At 49.0% G+C, this 17,422-nt stretch overlaps 6 protein-coding genes across 6 annotated transcripts; 3 read left to right on the top strand and 3 right to left on the bottom strand.

Annotated features, from left to right (window-relative positions):
• Window positions 1-20: 20 nt before the first annotated feature.
• FOBCDRAFT_218360 (DNA glycosylase) lies at window positions 21-1,644 on the bottom strand. The gene is made up of 3 exons (XM_031176666.3): window positions 1,354-1,644; window positions 995-1,304; window positions 21-941 (listed from the first exon to the last, which is right to left on the bottom strand). The coding sequence occupies exons 1-3, from the start codon at window positions 1,470-1,472 to the stop codon at window positions 180-182; spliced, it is 1,191 nt and encodes a 396-aa protein (XP_031047799.2). The 5' UTR covers window positions 1,473-1,644; the 3' UTR covers window positions 21-179.
• Window positions 1,645-1,915: 271 nt separating this feature from the next.
• On the top strand, window positions 1,916-4,050 carry FOBCDRAFT_218359 (uncharacterized protein). The gene is given in 6 exon segments (XM_059609500.1): window positions 1,916-2,134; window positions 2,195-2,219; window positions 2,238-2,241; window positions 2,285-3,397; window positions 3,452-3,716; window positions 3,767-4,050. 6 exon segments carry the CDS (start codon window positions 2,107-2,109, stop codon window positions 3,994-3,996), a joined length of 1,665 nt encoding a protein of 554 aa, XP_059464455.1. The 5' UTR covers window positions 1,916-2,106; the 3' UTR covers window positions 3,997-4,050.
• Window positions 4,051-5,446: 1,396 nt separating this feature from the next.
• Window positions 5,447-6,133, top strand: FOBCDRAFT_271177 (ribosomal S13/S15 N-terminal domain-containing protein; the record flags this gene model as incomplete). The annotated part of the gene is made up of 4 exons (XM_031176664.2): window positions 5,447-5,648; window positions 5,704-5,736; window positions 5,854-5,900; window positions 5,960-6,133. 4 exons carry the CDS (start codon window positions 5,447-5,449, stop codon window positions 6,131-6,133), a joined length of 456 nt encoding a protein of 151 aa, XP_031047797.1.
• Window positions 6,134-6,435: 302 nt separating this feature from the next.
• On the bottom strand, window positions 6,436-7,056 carry FOBCDRAFT_271176 (uncharacterized protein; the record flags this gene model as incomplete). Its single annotated transcript, XM_031176663.2, has 3 exons — window positions 6,436-6,508; window positions 6,560-6,771; window positions 6,913-7,056. 3 exons carry the CDS (start codon window positions 7,054-7,056, stop codon window positions 6,436-6,438), a joined length of 429 nt encoding a protein of 142 aa, XP_031047796.1.
• A 274-nt stretch (window positions 7,057-7,330) lies between these two features.
• Window positions 7,331-9,968, top strand: FOBCDRAFT_290301 (VRR-NUC domain-containing protein; the record flags this gene model as incomplete). Its single annotated transcript, XM_031176662.3, has 2 exons — window positions 7,331-7,858; window positions 7,910-9,968. The coding sequence occupies exons 1-2, from the start codon at window positions 7,353-7,355 to the stop codon at window positions 9,966-9,968; spliced, it is 2,565 nt and encodes an 854-aa protein (XP_031047795.2). The 5' UTR covers window positions 7,331-7,352.
• Window positions 9,969-12,837: 2,869 nt separating this feature from the next.
• On the bottom strand, window positions 12,838-13,530 carry FOBCDRAFT_198779 (uncharacterized protein; the record flags this gene model as incomplete). The annotated part of the gene is made up of 1 exon (XM_054703833.1): window positions 12,838-13,530. The coding sequence occupies one exon, from the start codon at window positions 13,528-13,530 to the stop codon at window positions 12,838-12,840; it is 693 nt and encodes a 230-aa protein (XP_054559808.1).
• Between the last annotated feature and the right edge of the window lie 3,892 nt (window positions 13,531-17,422).

The following is a 17,422-nucleotide window of genomic DNA, read 5'->3' as shown; positions in this document are numbered from 1 at the left end:
AAAAACGTAAATATCTTCTTGTGGTGAGTCTATAGGCTTAAGTCTTATCATCATGAGACTCGCACTCACCACAACCCTTATCGACCAAGTATTCAATATTTATCGATTGCCTCACTTCGACATAGCAGCCATTAGATTTACTTATTTGATTCATCCCAACTAGACGTTGAAAGGCGCTCTTATGAAGTGCGCACCCGTTTTGACCTTCTCATCTGTTTGACCTCCTCCAACCCTTGCTCATCTGTGGGTTCAATGACCGGTGTTTCTTCCTTTACCACTGTGTCACTATCAGTAATCGTGATAGTCTTCCTCGTTTTTGATCCCGTATGTTCTGTGGAACCATACGCCGTCAGTTTGATCACAGTAGGCTCGTCCTCTTCTTTTGCAGCCTGAGCTGCAAACTCTCTCAAATCGGCGGTAAAGAGAACCGAGTGAGCCCAGCCGGCAAACGGCCCCCAGAGGCTTCGGAAGTGGTCCCCCACAGCCTCGTAAGTGGCCTTGTTTAATGTCTTGGCCTTTGATTTTCCAAACTTGTAGTCTCGCTGAGCGATTTGCCAAACATGAGTGTCAACAGGAACTGCCTCTCCCCAGCCGAGGCCCATGAGGCATACGCAGTCGGCAACTTTGGGACCAACCCCTTTCAAAGTGAGTAGTTGCGCAAGTGCCTCCTTGTAACTTGCATGCTTCTCCTTCGGTACAGGCGTTGTGTTGAAGCCTGGTTGGTCAGGATTTCGAAGGCTTTCCAACCAGGTTTCAGGCTTCTCGTTGGCAACCATCCGTGCTGTTTCAGCAATGTACTTTGCCCGGTATCCGAAGCCTAATTCTCGAAGATGCGATTCAACATCATCTCCTGTAAGGTCTTGAGGCGATGGGAAGTCATGGAATGGCTCGTCTCCCATATATGCAATGAGGGGACCGTAATTCTGACACAGCTTGTACACCTTGGATACCCGATCAATTATGAGTCAAACCTTCGCAAACGATATACACTCACCATTTGTGATATCCGCGTAATATTGTTGTTGCTGCTACAGATAAAACATATCAATGTCTCCCAGGCATCTTGACTGAGAATTCGAACCCCTTTAAACTGGGGAGCCCTCTTTTTGAAGTTGGCATCAGCATCTGACCATTGTTTGTAAAGCGGTTCGAGACTAGTATCCAGGTTGAAATAGTGCCTTAGGAGAGCCTCTGTGTTGTTGGGTGCTGGCGTCAAAGGTTTGGGTGCTGGAAAGGTGACCCGATAGTGCAGATGAGTTGAGTCCTGCTTCAAGTGAAGAAGTCGACCATGCAAAGTGCAGGTCCTGAAAGTGTTAGCATAGTCGACGGGCTGCGGTTTGAACAGTAACTGACCATTCATGGTTAATCTTTTGCCATCTAAAAGACTGCCCACATCTTAAGGTGGTGTTGATACAAAGCTCCCCGAGAGTAACAGGCAATTTATGCCAATCCGTCTTCCCCACGACAGACATTGAGAAAAGGATTCAACCCGACTACTCTTGTTGTAAGAGGCATTAGCAAGAAAGATGCGTCAAGAGAACGAATTGGTAGCTTGAAGCCAACACTGCCTATTGTTGATCTCCGTGGCGACTCAAGGCTGATGATGTAATGTGCTATTATGAACGCTATAGCCCCTGGAACTTGACAGCCTACCTGACTACGAACATAAGCCAAAATCCAACATTTAAAAGCTTAAGAACAGCCTTCTGTCATGTGGCTAATACAATGATTCTTAATTTTAGAGATTTTACACAGGGGCATGTTTAGGATCAATCATGGCGGCTTTTAAGTACAAAAAATATATATCGTGAGTTCAGTTTATGGAATTTCTTTGTTCTCGACTCTGCCTGTTTGCTGCTGGAGTTTTTCGCAAGCTGCCCAAGCCTAACTGAGAGGCCAAGTCCTAAAACGTGGCGCTAGGTCCAAACTTTACTAGCGTTAGCGCCTCCTGGCAAAAAAAGCTCCAGCCTCGCGCGATGCCTGCCAGCTCTTTGAAATTAGAACCTCGTTGCGGCTTGAATCAACGAATCCGCCTTCCAACCATTCGCACTCATCAATTTCAGAGAACACATCCAAGCTCTGGAGTCGCTTGTCGCTGCTAAAAGTATGAACGGTGACAGCTATTCTTCCCGAGGTAAGTCCTACTGCAATGTGATACTTAATCGCGTCGCGTCGCTAAATCCTTACCACACAGATGGGCGCAGGGGACGAGATTATCCTGTAAGTAATCCATTTCATCCTCTCGAATGTGATTCAAGCTGACTTCGCTTAGCCTAGAGGTGAAAGAGGTGAAAGAGGTGAAAGAGGTGATAGAGACGATCGTCGAGACCGACACCGTGACCGCGACCGCAGACGATCTCGCTCACCCGAGCACCGAAGCCATCGACGAGGTGAAGGCGATGTCGATGCCTACTCGTCAAGCCGAAACCACCGCGACCGTGAGCGTGAAGACAGATACTCGGGCCGCGAAAGACGAGGTGGCGATCGTGAGTGGGATCGCGATCGAGGATCATCCCGTCGAGATGCCAGACGCGACGACGATGAGCGGCCTAACAGGCGAGACCGAGATCCCTACGAAGACCGTCGTCGCGGTGGAAGAGATCGACGCGAGGACAGATTTCCAGCACAGCAGGAGCGCCGTAGCGCGAGCCCACCACCTAAGAAGCGAGAGCCAACTCCAGATCTGACCAACATCGTGCCTGTCCTCGACCGCAAGCGTCGCCTGACTCAGTGGGATATCAAGCCTCCAGGCTACGAGAATGTTACAGCTGAGCAAGCCAAGCTGTCGGGCATGTTCCCTCTTCCTGGTGCTCCTCGGCAACAGCCAATGGACCCGAGCAAACTACAGGCGTTTATGAACCAGCCTGGTGGGCAAGTCACGAGCGCTGGACTGAAAGCCAATAACTCTCGCCAGTCAAAGCGACTTTTGGTTTCAAGAATCCCCTCAGGCACAAGCGAAGAGGCCCTCATGTCTTTCTTCAACCTCCAGCTGAATGGATTGAATGTCATCGACACCACAGACCCTTGCGTCCTGTGCCAGTTCTCCAACGATCGGTCATTTGCCGTCATCGAGTTCAAAGACGCCCCCGAGGCAACAGTTGCTTTGGCAATGGATGGAATATCTATGGAAGCCAGCGATGCATCGAATGGTACGGATGGAGGTCACCGTGGCCTTGAAATTCGCCGGCCCCGTGACTACGTCGTGCCTGCAGTTACTGAGGAAGTCTCCTATGATTCCGAGGTCGTCTCGAACATCGTTCCGGACACTGTCAACAAGCTCAGCATTACCAATATCCCTACCTTCTTGACAGAAGAGCAGATTATTGAGCTGCTGGCTAGCTTTGGCAAACCCAAGGCTTTTGTTCTTGTCAAGGACAGAGGGACAGAAGAGTCCAGAGTGAGTTCACCAACCTGTTGTGCGAAAATAAGATTTTCTCTCTAACATTCCCAGGGTATCGCATTTGCCGAGTATCAAGACCCCGCCGCCTCCAATCCAACTGCACTTGACACACTCAACGGGATGGAAATTGGAGGCAAGAAGCTCAAGGTTAGCAAGGCCAGTATCGGTCCTACACAAGTCGCCAACTTCGACGTGGGTATCACCGCTATCAGTGGTCTTGCTTCTCAGACTGCCAATGAGGTTGAGAGCAGTCGAGTGCTTCAGCTTCTAAACATGGTGACTGCTGAAGAGCTCTTGGACAACGACGACTACGAAGGTGCGTGATCTTAGCCATTTTAATGAACTCCTACTGACAAAGCCTGTCAGAAATTTGCGAAGACGTTAAGGAAGAATGCTCCAAGTTTGGTAAAATCATCGATGTCAAGGTTCCTCGACCCACTGGTGGCAGTCGACAATCTGCTGGTGTAGGCAAGATCTTTGTCAAGTACGAGAAAGCCGAAGATACAGCAAAGGCTCTGCAAGCTCTTGCAGGACGCAAGTTTGCTGACAGAACTGTCGTGACAACATATTTCCCAGAGGTAAGCTTAGACTCCTAGGTTTTGGTTCATAGCGACTAACCCGAGATGTAGGAGAACTTCGACGTTGGAGCGTGGTAAGAGGTAATATCGTTTCCATTCAAGGCGACCAAGGAGAAAATATGTTTGCTACCTTGGGTATATGGGTTGAGGGGGCAGGAGTCTTCTATCGGTGTACGGGTAGGGAATCAATTGAAAATGTAAAACACAGGGCATGGCAAAGCATTTGGTATCATCGAATTCAATACTACCAACCTTCGCATGTATGAGCAGGCACTAAGTGCAAGTCAAGTATTACATCGTGTTGATATGGATTCATGTTACGAGAATGCAAGGTTCACTACTACGAGGCCAGGCACATGTTGATGGATTGATACACAGCGGTGGAATCAAGAGCAGCATATATTGAAGGTACTGACTATTTGTAAGATATCTATCTAACGTAACTTCAAGTAGGAACAAGTAGCCTAAAGAATCTGTACTCCGTTAGTGTCAAGCCCAACAGAGAAAACGAGTCGAATTGCAAATAAAATGACCAGATCAGAAGTCCTGTTCATTCATTGAGCCCGAGGGCTCTAACATAAGAGGTACCAGAAATAAGTAAAAAGTGATTTATCATCATGTCGAGGTCGACTGAGACGGTATGAGGAGCACTTTGACTTACCATATGATTGAAAGTAGTGGCGCAGAGCTCTTTGAGCTCTGCTTCATGCAGAATATCAAGAAAGAAAAACTCGAATCGCGACAGCAAGAAAAGTAAAAGAGACGCGACATTAGCGCTAAGCTTGGACCATGCACGTGACTTCTTATCTAGCATCCGCATCGTGGCTTATCGGACCAGTCGATTCGCATTTCGCTACCCTAATAAAGGTGGATCACACAAGCTGCCACTGGAAGTCAAGGCTCATTCATTGGAAGCCAGGATTCTGTTGATCCTGCACTTGCAGCTACATAGGATATGCATTATGGCAAAGGGGGAGAGAGAGCGAAGGCGAAATATAACTTACCGTTTCTCGTGTCAAGGATGGCTAAGGGGAAAAAAAGAAGAGAAGAAAATCAGAGCGAGATAGCTTAAGAGGATATTCCTGCCCACCGCATTGTATCTTCCCTCTTACATGGCATACAGTTTTCCTTAGATGGCATCTCCTCCACTTTGCACCTTCCTCTGGCAACACTTACAGTAGGTAAGATCTGGAGATAGCATCTATAAGGCACCTTACTTAGTGCATTTTATCTACCCGGTGGGTTAATCCCATTTATCCCACCTGATAAATGGGATTAACCTACCAGGTATCTAAGCCAACCCGGCACTTTAACAAAAAAGAAAAGGCGCTAGATCTTCTCACGTGACAGTCTCTATCACGTGAGCAAAAAGGTTAGTGCGCACAAAAGGTAATTCTCTCAAAAGATCATTTTGCAACTCCACGACTCCAACACTGATCATCCAGCATCACCACGCCAAACCGACAAGATGGGCCGACTTCACAGCAAGGGAAAGGGCATTTCTGCCTCCGCTCTCCCCTACTCTCGCTCCGCTCCTGCGTGGTTGAAGACCACCCCCGAGCAGGTTGTTGAGCAGATCGCCAAGCTCGCCCGTAAGGGTGCCACTCCCTCTCAGATTGGTGTTGTCCTTCGCGACAGCCATGGTATTGCCCAGGTCAAGCTTGTCACCGGTACGGATTGCGCGCATGGAAAATAAAGGTCAAAGCAACTAACAAATAATCGCAGGTAACCGAATTCTCCGAATTCTCAAGTCCAGCGGTACGGTTCCCTAAACGAATAAAGGATGTGGCGATGGAAACAAATACATCTACAACGGAGAAACACCATCTCCTTAATGCCTCTGTACGGTTGAGACTGACAGAGAGATCTTAACAGGCCTCGCTCCCGAGCTCCCCGAGGATCTGTACATGCTTATCAAGAAGGTACGCCAGTCATGTCAAATTCTTCCCCATTACACAATTCCAGGCTAACAAGTTAAAAGGCTGTCGCCGTCCGAAAGCACCTTGAGCGTAACCGCAAGGACAAGGACTCCAAGTTCCGCCTCATTCTTATTGAGTCCCGAATTCACCGCCTGGCTCGTTACTACAAGACCGTCGGTGTTCTCCCTCCCACCTGGAAGTACGAGTCCGCTACTGCCAGCACCATCGTCGCTTAAGCGAACACATGACGAAGAATGGCCGCATTGAGTTGGTGGTGATGGTTTCCCGGGTCACGGAGTTAGGGGACAAACATGGAAAAAATTGCATTTAGAGCCATGATGCTTTCTGCCCCCTCTGGGAGGATCAACAGCGACGTCGACCGCTCAAATAGAAAGCTCTTCGACCGCTGAAAGTACGCGTATGCAATGGGGCATTCTCAACCCAGTGACGATAAACTTATTGAACCTGAACGCCATCTATGCCTTCCACTACCATGCCAATTGCGTGCTACCGTGGGAAATTTTGTGATATCGTGGATCTAGCCAGTACCTTCCAGTTCCTTTGACTTCTGAATGAGATACTCTCCTAGTACCCGGAGAGGATCACTCGGCCTGTGATGCTGTTAGTCGCCATTCACAAAACACAATAAAGGTGATAACTACTTGTCCTTTGCCAGTTGCTTCACGCCCTCTAACAATACTCCGGTAACTTTTGTGTTGAGATATCGCCGTGTTGAATCGCCATGAGGGGGAGCTTCGGCTGGTAGGCTAAGACCAGAATCCGGATGCGCAGAAGCAGCTCTGGAACCTTGCGCCGGAGTTCCTGTTCGTGCAGGTACGGGGCTAGGCGCATGAGTAGCTGGAGCAGGAGATGACTGTCAAGAGGTTAATAGTCTGTCCTCCAAATGGCGCCTGATACAAGAGGTTGATTATCGAAGAGAGGCGAGTCCGCGTAATGAGCGGAATCTGGACAAAAAAAAACCTCTCCAGGAACATATAGAGCAGAGAGAACATACTGCAGGGTGATCGACTGGCGCATCAGACATTGTCACATCCTTCTGCGGACCATCTGAGTTATGTCCATTGACAGCAGATTCAGCTGGTGCTACAACTTGCGGTGTCTCTGCTGCTGGGTCTGTTCTGGGGGCTTCGTCGGCCATTGTCGATGAGATCAGGCGATGTAAGGTAAGGTATTTAACAGAATGGCGCTGTTGACAGGCACTTATCGAAGCTGCTAGAGTGGACAAAGGTGATCCTGTCGCGCCGGCTGATTTTCGGATCAAGATAAGAACCGATAATGTAGACACCCCGCGAGGTCATGTGCTTTCGTGTTCAGCTAGCGTGCTTACCTTGTCTTTGTCATCGCGTCCACATCGTTAGACATCCATTCGTTAATAGTGTTTTCAACTTCTACCCTTGCCGCTCTAATTTCATCTGACATGGCTCAAGTTGAATTATGGATGCGTTCATGACGAGGCTTTCCAAGCCGCCGAGCCAGCTTCGAGAGCAAGTTCGTGGTGACTCACCAGAAAAGGAGAGGCCTTCCAAGCGAGCCAAACGGCAGGGATCGCCAGACTCTGAGGGTGGCCTATGCCCCGATCACCCCCAGGATATCTCACCGAGGGAGGATTTTCCTGACAATGAAGCAGCTAAAACAAAATACCAAACTGAGGAACACCCTCGAATTACGGGTATTGAGAGCGCGTTGCCGCCCACTGCTGAAGGCCAAGAAGCAGTTGAGCAGTATGAGACGATGAAGTCATCACAGGCCTCGGCGCATGACGAGGATGACACCACAGAAACAACTCAGCCACTTTGGGTCAAGGGACGAAGCTCTATTTATGTGGATGCCTTCAATCTTGCGCTTGATACTGTCCTAGAAGAAGAATCACATTTATTTGATGGGAAAGAGACCGAGGTTTTCAAACAATGGAGAGGGCTGAACTACGAGGCTCAATATCTGTATGCCCTCTACGCATTACCACAAATCTGATACTCGCTCACACTTTAAAGCTACGTCAGGCTCTTTCTGAGGAAAACTGCATCGTGGCATCGCCATAGCCGTCTTGGATATCACAACGACATTTCGGACCTTGAGGCAGCGATAACTACCCTGCAATCGTCTCGTGTTCTGCCAGCGAGCACAGCCACCCCAATACAGAGCCCAGTTCATGGTCTTGAACTTGAAGAGTCGAGACTGGATGAGACGTTCAGCTTTGCCGATAGGTCACAAGATCATTTTGATTCTGTAGAAGAGGCTGCGTCGCTGCTGAGCCTAGACGAGTTGAAAGAGCTTGCTAAGGAAGCAAAGGTCCAAGGGCGCAATAAATCAGAACTCATTCGTTCACTAGTAAAGATGAGCAAGCAACAGTCTGGATTGATGTCGGTGGGCCTCAGCAGACACAACAGCCGTGGTTCTGTTTCCGAAGACCAGGAAAACTTGGATGCAAAAGCCAAGAGAAAGGACACCGCGAAGCTTCGGCGAGAAGATTCGAATCGAGAGCAGCATTTCCTTACAAAAATTCTCGCAATACTTGGACCTTGCATTCGATTGTCGCCACCAGCCTTCAAGCTTTTTGAACGGGTGCATCTTGTGTTCTATCGATCGACGGAGTGGACAGAGAAATCACTTACAACAATTATTCTTGCTAAAATTGCAAGACGTCATTTTCCTGAATACATTGTGTGCCGAACTTCGACTATATTTATGTCGCGCCTGCACCTACTAGAGTATGAAACTGCCATCCGCATGGAGGCCGAAGTCGATGCATGGGAGTTCAGTAGCCCACCCGGAGATGAGGGCCTCAGACTGATGGTCAACATCTTTGAGAAAATTTACCCGCGATGGAAGATATTGGTTGAAGAAGAGCAGCACAAGGAGCACACAGTCTATGAAATGGGAGAGGGTGCTTACTTGAGACGTTTCACGCCAGGCCATTCGTATACAAGAATTGTCCATAAAGCAGCACCAGTTTTTGGAAAGCTCAAACAACATCTCAGAGAGCATGAGCTGCTCACCGAGCTTCTCGATCAACGGCTATTCCATCCTGCAAGACGAGGTAGTTGGTACCAACGAAAGGCTCTTCTGGAGGAGCATTATATGCCAGCTTTGGACCCAAATCCCAAATTCACAGACCCCGAACAGCAGAAGAAACATTGGAAGAAAATCGCAGTTGCTACTTGTGAGGCTGGCCTACAAGACCCGGACTGCCATCTGATATTTCACTATGACCTGCAAAAACGCCTTGTCAAATTAGAAAAGAAACTACGTATACCACGTCGCTTACAACACGATTTTGGCCATGTTGATCTGCAAAAACCTATCGAACACACCATTAAAGGAATTCAACTCAAGAAGGATATCATTGCGAAGGGCGGTCGCCAAGTTTCAACCAAAACTATATGGCTCGATGAGCTAGACACCCAAGAGGAGTGTAGCGTTGAAGCAATGTGTCTCAGTCAATATCGATCAGAGGGTTGGAAGGGGTATCACGCTGAGGGTGGAATTATTCGCACTCTTTTCGCGTACCTCTTTTACGATATTCTCTTTATCTATATTCCAAATGTGTTTCAGACAGCATATCAAACATGTCCGCTGGATCTTCACACTGATGCTTTCTACCCGTCCCGAGCATCAGAAATCAACCACAGACTGGTCGAGATTGCCAATGGAGAGGCTCCACGACTCATTCGCAAAGTCTGGGAATCAGAACATGAGAGGAGAACAAGTGTGGTGGGCCTTAACTGGGATTTCGAGATTGACGACCTCGTAGAGCTTGCTGGGTGCTTCGAGGGAAGCGCTCTTGCAGCAGTATGCAAGGTGATGGCTCAAGAGTACAGACAACGAGGCGGCGGTATCCCGGATCTAATTCTGTGGCGCACTAATAATCTACCAGAAGATTCAAACAAGGTGCCTGGAAGGCCAAAGGGAGAGGTTATGTTCTCGGAAGTCAAGAGCGCCAACGACCGGCTGAGTGATACTCAACGGCTATGGATCCATGTGCTTACTGGAGCAGGGGTAAAGGTTGCGCTCTGCAACGCCATAGCGAAGGAAGTGAGGGAAGTGGATTGATCCCATGTTCAAGACCAGAATGAACTTCGTGCTATTGAATCACGTTTCAAGGCAAGACGGGGACAGGGCATTTTGGTTTCCATCAAGCTAAAAGATGCATCTCAAGTTCACAACTGCCCTGCAATTTCACACTGCATTCAACCCAGCCAAACCATGGGGCGGCGATCTTCTCGCTCTGGGAAGACTATAATTATTTCCATGGGTGTGAAGAAGAGAGGTTCTAGCAAGGAGTGAGATCCGACAATCTGACTTTTGAGCCAAAATTAGCAATTGGCAAAGCATTCGAAACATGATCCAGGGCCTTGTTCCACCCAGCAGCCGGGTCACAGCGGTCTCAAACTCGTTTCTAATCTCAGACTCAGGGCTGAGGATCCCTCCTTGGTTTCAGATAGGCGGGAGGCGTGAGCTGGGCATCTCACGTGCATGGTAGCCAATGACAGGGCTGCAGACGAGACGGTGTGATGCGCAGGGTTGTCACATCACCACATGCGCATCTCGTCACTGGCGCATTCGGTGGGTTGGGCGAGTCAATAGGCTATGAGGGCTCTTAATCTAGGTTCTGTAGCCTCTCGGAAGCATCCTCTGCTTGCTGAACACGATGCCATGAGGAGCTGGGCTTCCGGTAAACTGGAGATTACGCGTGTTAGATCGGTGTTCTTTTTCACCTGTTGGACTTGTGCCATGGTAATTGAGTGATAGTGTCCCAGGACCTTGGTCATCTGGATGATGAGAGGTGATGGAATGAGCTTGAGTTTGGGTGAGGTGTCAAGAGCCTAAGCTTAAATTCACGGGCAGTGAGGTTCAACATATTGTCACAGGCTGGTGCGGACCAAAGATTCACGTCGTCACGTCCCTGGTGACAATACCGCTGGGGGCCATTGGAAACACGCCAACTGGTCTGCTAGCGCATTGTATCCCTCGCAGTAGCTGGGTAGTATGCGCGAAACAAATCGACAAGAGTAGAAACGAGAGCGAGAGGGGAGATGCAGACACAGGCGCACCTGAAGCAAGACAACACGACACAACATATAGCGCAGGCATTACTATTACGGGCCATACAGGACAGACAAGAAACAACGCTTCTGCATGTCGCTATGTCCTCAATCCATTAAGAACCCCAACCCTCACAAATACAAATCGAAATCGTCGACCCACAGCCCTGGGCGCTTAGCACGGATCCAATCATGTCAACTCGCCCTCCATGGTGGGTGATGGGCTCTCCCGCCTTAGCCAATAACACATTCGAAGGCCATTGCCCGGCGCTTACAAGCCCAGTTTATGGGGCTCTCTGGTTCCGCTTGGACCAGGGTGCTGGGTCGCCAGAAGCTAGAGATCACGCCGCTTTTAAGTCTAAGTCTTTCTAGTGGTCCATCACCCCTGGGTGATGGGAGGGGGGTGCCGACAGTGGGCGAGCAGCATTGAAAGGATTCCTTAAGTTCAAATGGTTCCTTCGTACTGAATTCGCAGGGCAGCGCAGTGAAGATGCAGTGGCCCGAAGGAGAATAAGAGAAGCGCAATATTGGGGGAACAAGAACTGCCAATGCTTACCATGGCCCTCTCAGATGCCGCTTTCTGGCAATGACTATATCTGTCTATCTCTGCATACGTCCTGTTCCTTTGGCCCAAGAGTTGGCCCAGTGGAGTGCATATATACATGGATGCTTCATTCACGTCTTTGCATCTCGTCACAACGCGGACCGAAATGCAGAATGAAAACGGGTCAACAATATGTTCTTCATCGTTCACCCCCATGTAGCCCATCGTTCGAACGAAGCCTGAGGCTTGCTGAGATGATCTCTCACAGGTGCTTTTGCGACCCATGCTAAGTCTCCCGACAAGGAACAAGGGTATGTCCCATCACTTGGGAATAGAAGGAAAATAAGGCAGATTAAGAGCAGGTGGGGTTCAGAGAAGCTTCGAGCTGGCGGCCGTTCTGTAGGCCGCCAGTGCGACCAAGATACGCATCGAGGATATACCCGTTGTGCGGCCTGTTCTTAAGACCATGACAGATCCATTATAAGCGAGCAAACAAACAAACAAACAAACAAACAAACAAACAAACAAACAAACAATCGATTGATCGATAGTGTGACGATATCCCCAATTAGATAAACAGAACGAAACTTGTAAAAATGGTGACTCAGTCCAGGCTGGTAGGCTTGGCTCATATGATCAGGTACGTACCAGTCAGTCGGTTTCAGTCACCTAACACAGCACAAATCAGAGCACGCGACAAAATTGGTGTTTAAACAGCCCATGGCTTTATGAATTTTTTAATAACGGCGCTGCTAAGAGCTGATTCTGCCCCCGATACACGGGGTCACCGAAGCTCTAAGCGTTGTTCAATTCTTCTTCTGACGGTCCCCTCCTCATCCATAAATAACCCTGTTAGAGGGTCGCTGTCGACTGCGTCCTAGTCGCTGATCTCAATCCCTTCTCCCCCGAGCCTTTCCAAATGTGCTGGTATCGTAATTCTTGGTCCATGCTATGCCCCCAGGGAATAGCACATCCAAGTAGGTAATGAAATTTGTAGAACGCCATCAAACTCCTCCAACCGCACCTCCCGGTCTCCCCATTCCTGATTCAACTCCTTCCAAAGCGTATAAAAAAAATATCAACAAGAGAATGCTTGAAGGTTAAACAGGCGACAGTTTTCGCCGCCGCCAGGTGTCGAAGGCCTGCTCCATATTTCGCCTTGAGGTGTGCATCCTCGTCGTTTTTCGGTATGTTCTTGGTAACGATGCATGTCTAAACAAAAGAAAGTTCATGAAGTATTCGAAGGATCGTTAAAGGTATGAGTTGATTGAGCAGATGATCGTTTTGAGTGTGGACATGATGAGTTGGGTAGATAATGATTAGCTCAGTAGGTTTATTCCACCTTTCGTCTCTTGCCCTTTGGTGCTGGTGCCATTCTAGGTGTGTATGTGACAGTTCTTGTCACCACCTCTCGAATGTGTCGCACGCTTGTCCGTGAGGTCTTCTGCTTCTTCTCTAGTAGGCGGGCCTTGAGAGCAGCATCCCAGTCGAACACTGAATGGACCGGTCTGGCACTGAAGGGTGATCGAGCGGTGCTTGCGCTCAACGGCGAGTCGATATTAGAGACGCTGGGACTGGGAGGCACCTTGAGGCTGGGGAAACAGACAGGGCCAGTAGGAGGAGCAGACATAGGCGTGGAGCAGGTGAAGGGACTAGGGGGCACCATAGGAGCCGTCGCTGGGGGAGTTGGACGGGCAAATTTCTTTGAAGTAGTGCTTGAAGCTGAAGACGGAGGAGTGCCTTCTTCACTCTTGCTAGAGGTGTCGGTTTCCTCGCTAGTCGCCGTATCTGGGAGCGAGTCTGGGGTGGTCTGCCCTGAGCTCGTAGCTGGGGAGTTGAGAGCCATAGCCTTGGTGAGGAAGTCGGTATAAGCCATGGGTGGGCTAATAGGCGTCTTGAGAAAGTCCGGATCAGGTTTGAATGTGAAGGAGACGGCCGAGATAGGCGTTGCCGATGTGATCTCGGAAGGAAAGGTAGCGGTGACGGGAGTGGTAAGCTTCCCCAACTTAGGCTTGGCGGTAGGCATGATGATTGTTGAGTTGACGTTGGTTGTCGAGATCAAGACTGGTGATTATGGGCGAGCTGAAGAGCCTGAGCTGTGTTGATTATATGAACCAGCAGCCAATCCCAGATAGTGGGAACTAGGAGTGCAGGCAGATAGAAGCAGCGAGTGAACAGACTACTGACTGACTGGAGAAGAAGCGAAGGTGAGAGGGTAGCAAAGGCAGCAACAGACGATTATAAGGAAAGGACTGCGTCAAGTATTTGGCGCCAGAGGATGAAATTGGGAAGAGGTGGGCGCTTGAAGAAGTGAAGGGGGTGTGAAGCAGTTGGAACAATGTGGGGCTATGACGGCCTGTGAGGGTGAAGGGGTAGAGGGGTGTAATGAAAGAGACGACGACCCCAGCTGGAGGTGTGGATAGGTAGGTAAGGTAATCTACCGTGCGGGATACCACCAGACTGGGGCCGGGCGCGTGTACATGAGCCCGTACCAGACACGGACAACCACCAAGGCACCAGCAGATGTAGAGAAACACAGGACGATAGGTAGAACAGCGACAACGCAGCAGTAACAAGCGCGTACAGAGATGCAGGATCAGGCCAAAGAGGGCGGCAACAACACGAGAGACCATGCAATAAGCCCGTGAGGGGATGTATGGCTGTGGTTATCATTGATATGTTGCTCTTCTCTGAGCACTCTGCTTCACTCCGCAGCGTGTTCAGCCTGCCCAATGATCTGTGTTGCCGGCAAGCTTGCGATGTGAAGATGTGACTGTGCGGTTCTGCCAGCCGGACAGTGACAGCTGTGCAGTATTATGCTACACAATGTCACTCTATCTCCGCTGGACCTTTGTTGCCGCACAGCAGCCGCCAATGGGTAGTTGGTTCGTTGGTGGGTGGGCGCCATGCTGGTGACCAAGAGAATTCAGGTCGGTTAAGGCCGTTTGTACTGACTGCACAACTCTTATGTGTACCTGGTTGATGGTTGATGGTGTCGTGGCAGGACAATTCCAAGCCAACGCCTGGACCCAAGCTGTGATTGAGACCGTAGACTCTCCTCTCTTTCAAGTGAGAAACACGAGCAACAGTACGGATACTGGACATGTTGGTCGGCGGCTCAACCTTTCAGTTTTCCATTCATCATGGTTGGTGGGCAGCAAGAGAGACGAGGCGCTGTGATGGTTGTAAGTTGCAAGGACCGAAAGGTTGGATCTGGATTGGCTGACTTTGGCGGTGATAGTCGCGTTAAAAGCAGCATCAACCGCCTACGCCAACTCGAGAATAGGGCCATGCAACTGACAGGGGGCGGGACGTCTGCTGATTCGATGGAGCAGGGCTCAATCAAGTGCCCTGTGTAGTTTAGTCTCCCTGCTTTTTTTATTCTCGAATACGCCCTAGTCACCTGTCATCCTGGCTGAAATCTCCCTCTCAGGGAGCTGTTTGGTCGCCGGAGCCGTTGTTGGCGCCGGGGATTGCTTCCTGGCCCAGATGGTCGGGAGGAATGTGATTCGACCAAGGCAGGACTCGTAGTAGGCCTGGGAAAACACATGCGCAACTCTCCGGCTTTCACACAAACTGGTCTGTTTTTGGCTCGCGGCGTGTCAAAGTACCGAGCGAATAGGATCTCATCCATGGCCTTTTTCGCAATTCTGACAGCGACGAGGTAGGTTTGATGCTGACGAGTAACGGTTGATGCTTTGCAGCTGAATGAGTTTCTGGCGAGTTCTTTCGTAAATATTACGAGGATGAAGCTGGTTTGTCATATCCTTGAGGTCTATCTCGTGTCCCAGGTGAATGATGGAGGGGAACCCGGGGTCACTTCGTGTGCTTACAAGGAGATGAAGAGTAATCTAAAGCTTCTATTTTGAACAAATGAGTGCAATTAAGAGGTATGCATTGCCTAGGCAGGTACCTAGTAAGTAGGCAAGTATTCATTTTATTGCAATTTTAAACTTAATACACTGGTATTTTTCTTCACAATACTTTCGCAGATTCGATTACCATTTCCTTCAAACATCTCCAACAAATGGCCATGCTTCCTCCTCTACCTTAGTGAGGATAACTGAAAGTGGATATAGCAAATCATTGATCACTGCTTCAACTAACTCTATCCTTGATCTCAATCATGATGCCAAAGTTCGAAACTAGCAACAGCCCCAGGCGTGACGCTTATTGGGTGAGCTATCAACGAAGATGAACATCTCGGCGAATAAAAGGTGTGGTCAGCCAATTCCGATGAGTGGTCATGCCTGTTGCCGTCAACTACGAATATGAGATGCCAATCAGCGGCCAGGGACTTTTTTTTACAAGACAAATGGCCACCAATCAACGGCTGAACATCAACGACTTGCCACACAGCATCAAACCAGAGATTGGTCGGTCAGGAATGCCTTCCAGCGGCCAATGACCTTGACAAAGGCATTTGGGCTGCAAGTCGACGCGCGCGCAAATAGGCCCGTGCTGGTCGCAAAGGCTCTAGGAAATTCGTTTACGGAACCTCAGTGTGTACGAAAACCAATACTGTGGTTGGCTTCGATATTTCGACCTCCTCTGGCGATACGCGAGACAACTAGATGGCCTGGGTCAACTCTATAGTTGGAGAAGCGCGCGTCAATGCGAGGCATGATTATTGCAGCTATTCTTGATGGGTTGCCTGACCAACACTTGCTAGACCGTTCAATCTTCAAACAAAACACATGGCACAGGAAATGTATAATTGGGTCATCTGGCGTACTGTCGATAAGCGCCACTGATAATGGATGCCAGGACAAGTTTGCCGAAGACATATCATGGACCGCTCTTGGAGACCTTGGTCTTGCTTATGACTCCAGACACGGCGTCATGCGCATGGCCAGCAGTTGTTCTGAACTTCTGAAGCGGCGTTTGCTTGAGGTTCTGCACATGATGGCCAGTACTTGCGCTTGTTGATCATGCACCTGGATCATTGTCATTCTTTACTAGATCGCGAGCTCAACTCGTTTGGTGCTGTAACAAATGACGATACAGTATATGACACCGAGATCTATGAAGCATACGCTTCTTGACTGCGATTTGTTGCCCTGATATAATACAACGGCGGCCTGAGTCGGTTGCTCCGTCTCGTTAACCACGGTCTATTGTGGTCTGTACCGTTCATGGACAAACCGCTTATGGGTATCGATGCTGGGTCGAACACACAGGTGAAGCAACCCTCAATATCCTTTGCTGGCTAGCTCAGATAGTGACTTCTCACCTGCACTGTCCGAGCGGGTAACCCAGTGGTCCTGCGCTTTGACTGGGTACAGGGTAGCAGTGTCATCGTGACACCCATTCTTCAATAACCTCCACTACATATGTCATCCTCCTTTTAACCTAATAGAGTGAGGGGAGATACTGGGCAATGAGATAGAAACCATGTTCAAAATCCTTTATCGGCTAGCAGAGTCACTTAGGGAAACTTATCTCATTTCCACTGCCTGAGCTTGCACCGATTTTACCAGTGCTTACTTAGGCATAGCAACCCGTAGTATATTTCAATATAGAGTTCAAAATCGCAAAAAAAAAAAAAAAAAAGAAAAAAAACACAACAGGACAATATAGGTACATTCACCTGGCTCATCCAGTGCTAATATACCATAGCGAGGTATCTGAGAATTTAATTACTCATAAATTACCTTAGCAGAACTTTGTATTAGGAGTCACCGCCCACCTCAGCTACCTTGGGATGGTTGATACCCGTGGAACAACTCTTAGTTGGTTATGACTGTGAGTTTCAGGTTGATGAAATGCAGAACACAGACCTTACGTATACTTCTTAAGGATTCAAGATCAATATCGAGATATCCTTACCTCTACTGCATATCAAATAAATCAGAACGCTTTGACAGAAGGTACGAAGGAAACATTTAAAAGACAGTTAACTGAGCGTCCCAGCACAC

Source organism: Fusarium oxysporum, chromosome III (assembly GCF_013085055.1).
Source record: "Fusarium oxysporum Fo47 chromosome III, complete sequence".
NCBI classification, from domain to species: domain Eukaryota; kingdom Fungi; phylum Ascomycota; class Sordariomycetes; order Hypocreales; family Nectriaceae; genus Fusarium; species Fusarium oxysporum.
Note: the sequence above shows the minus strand (reverse complement) of the source record. Positions and strands in the feature narration are given on the sequence as shown.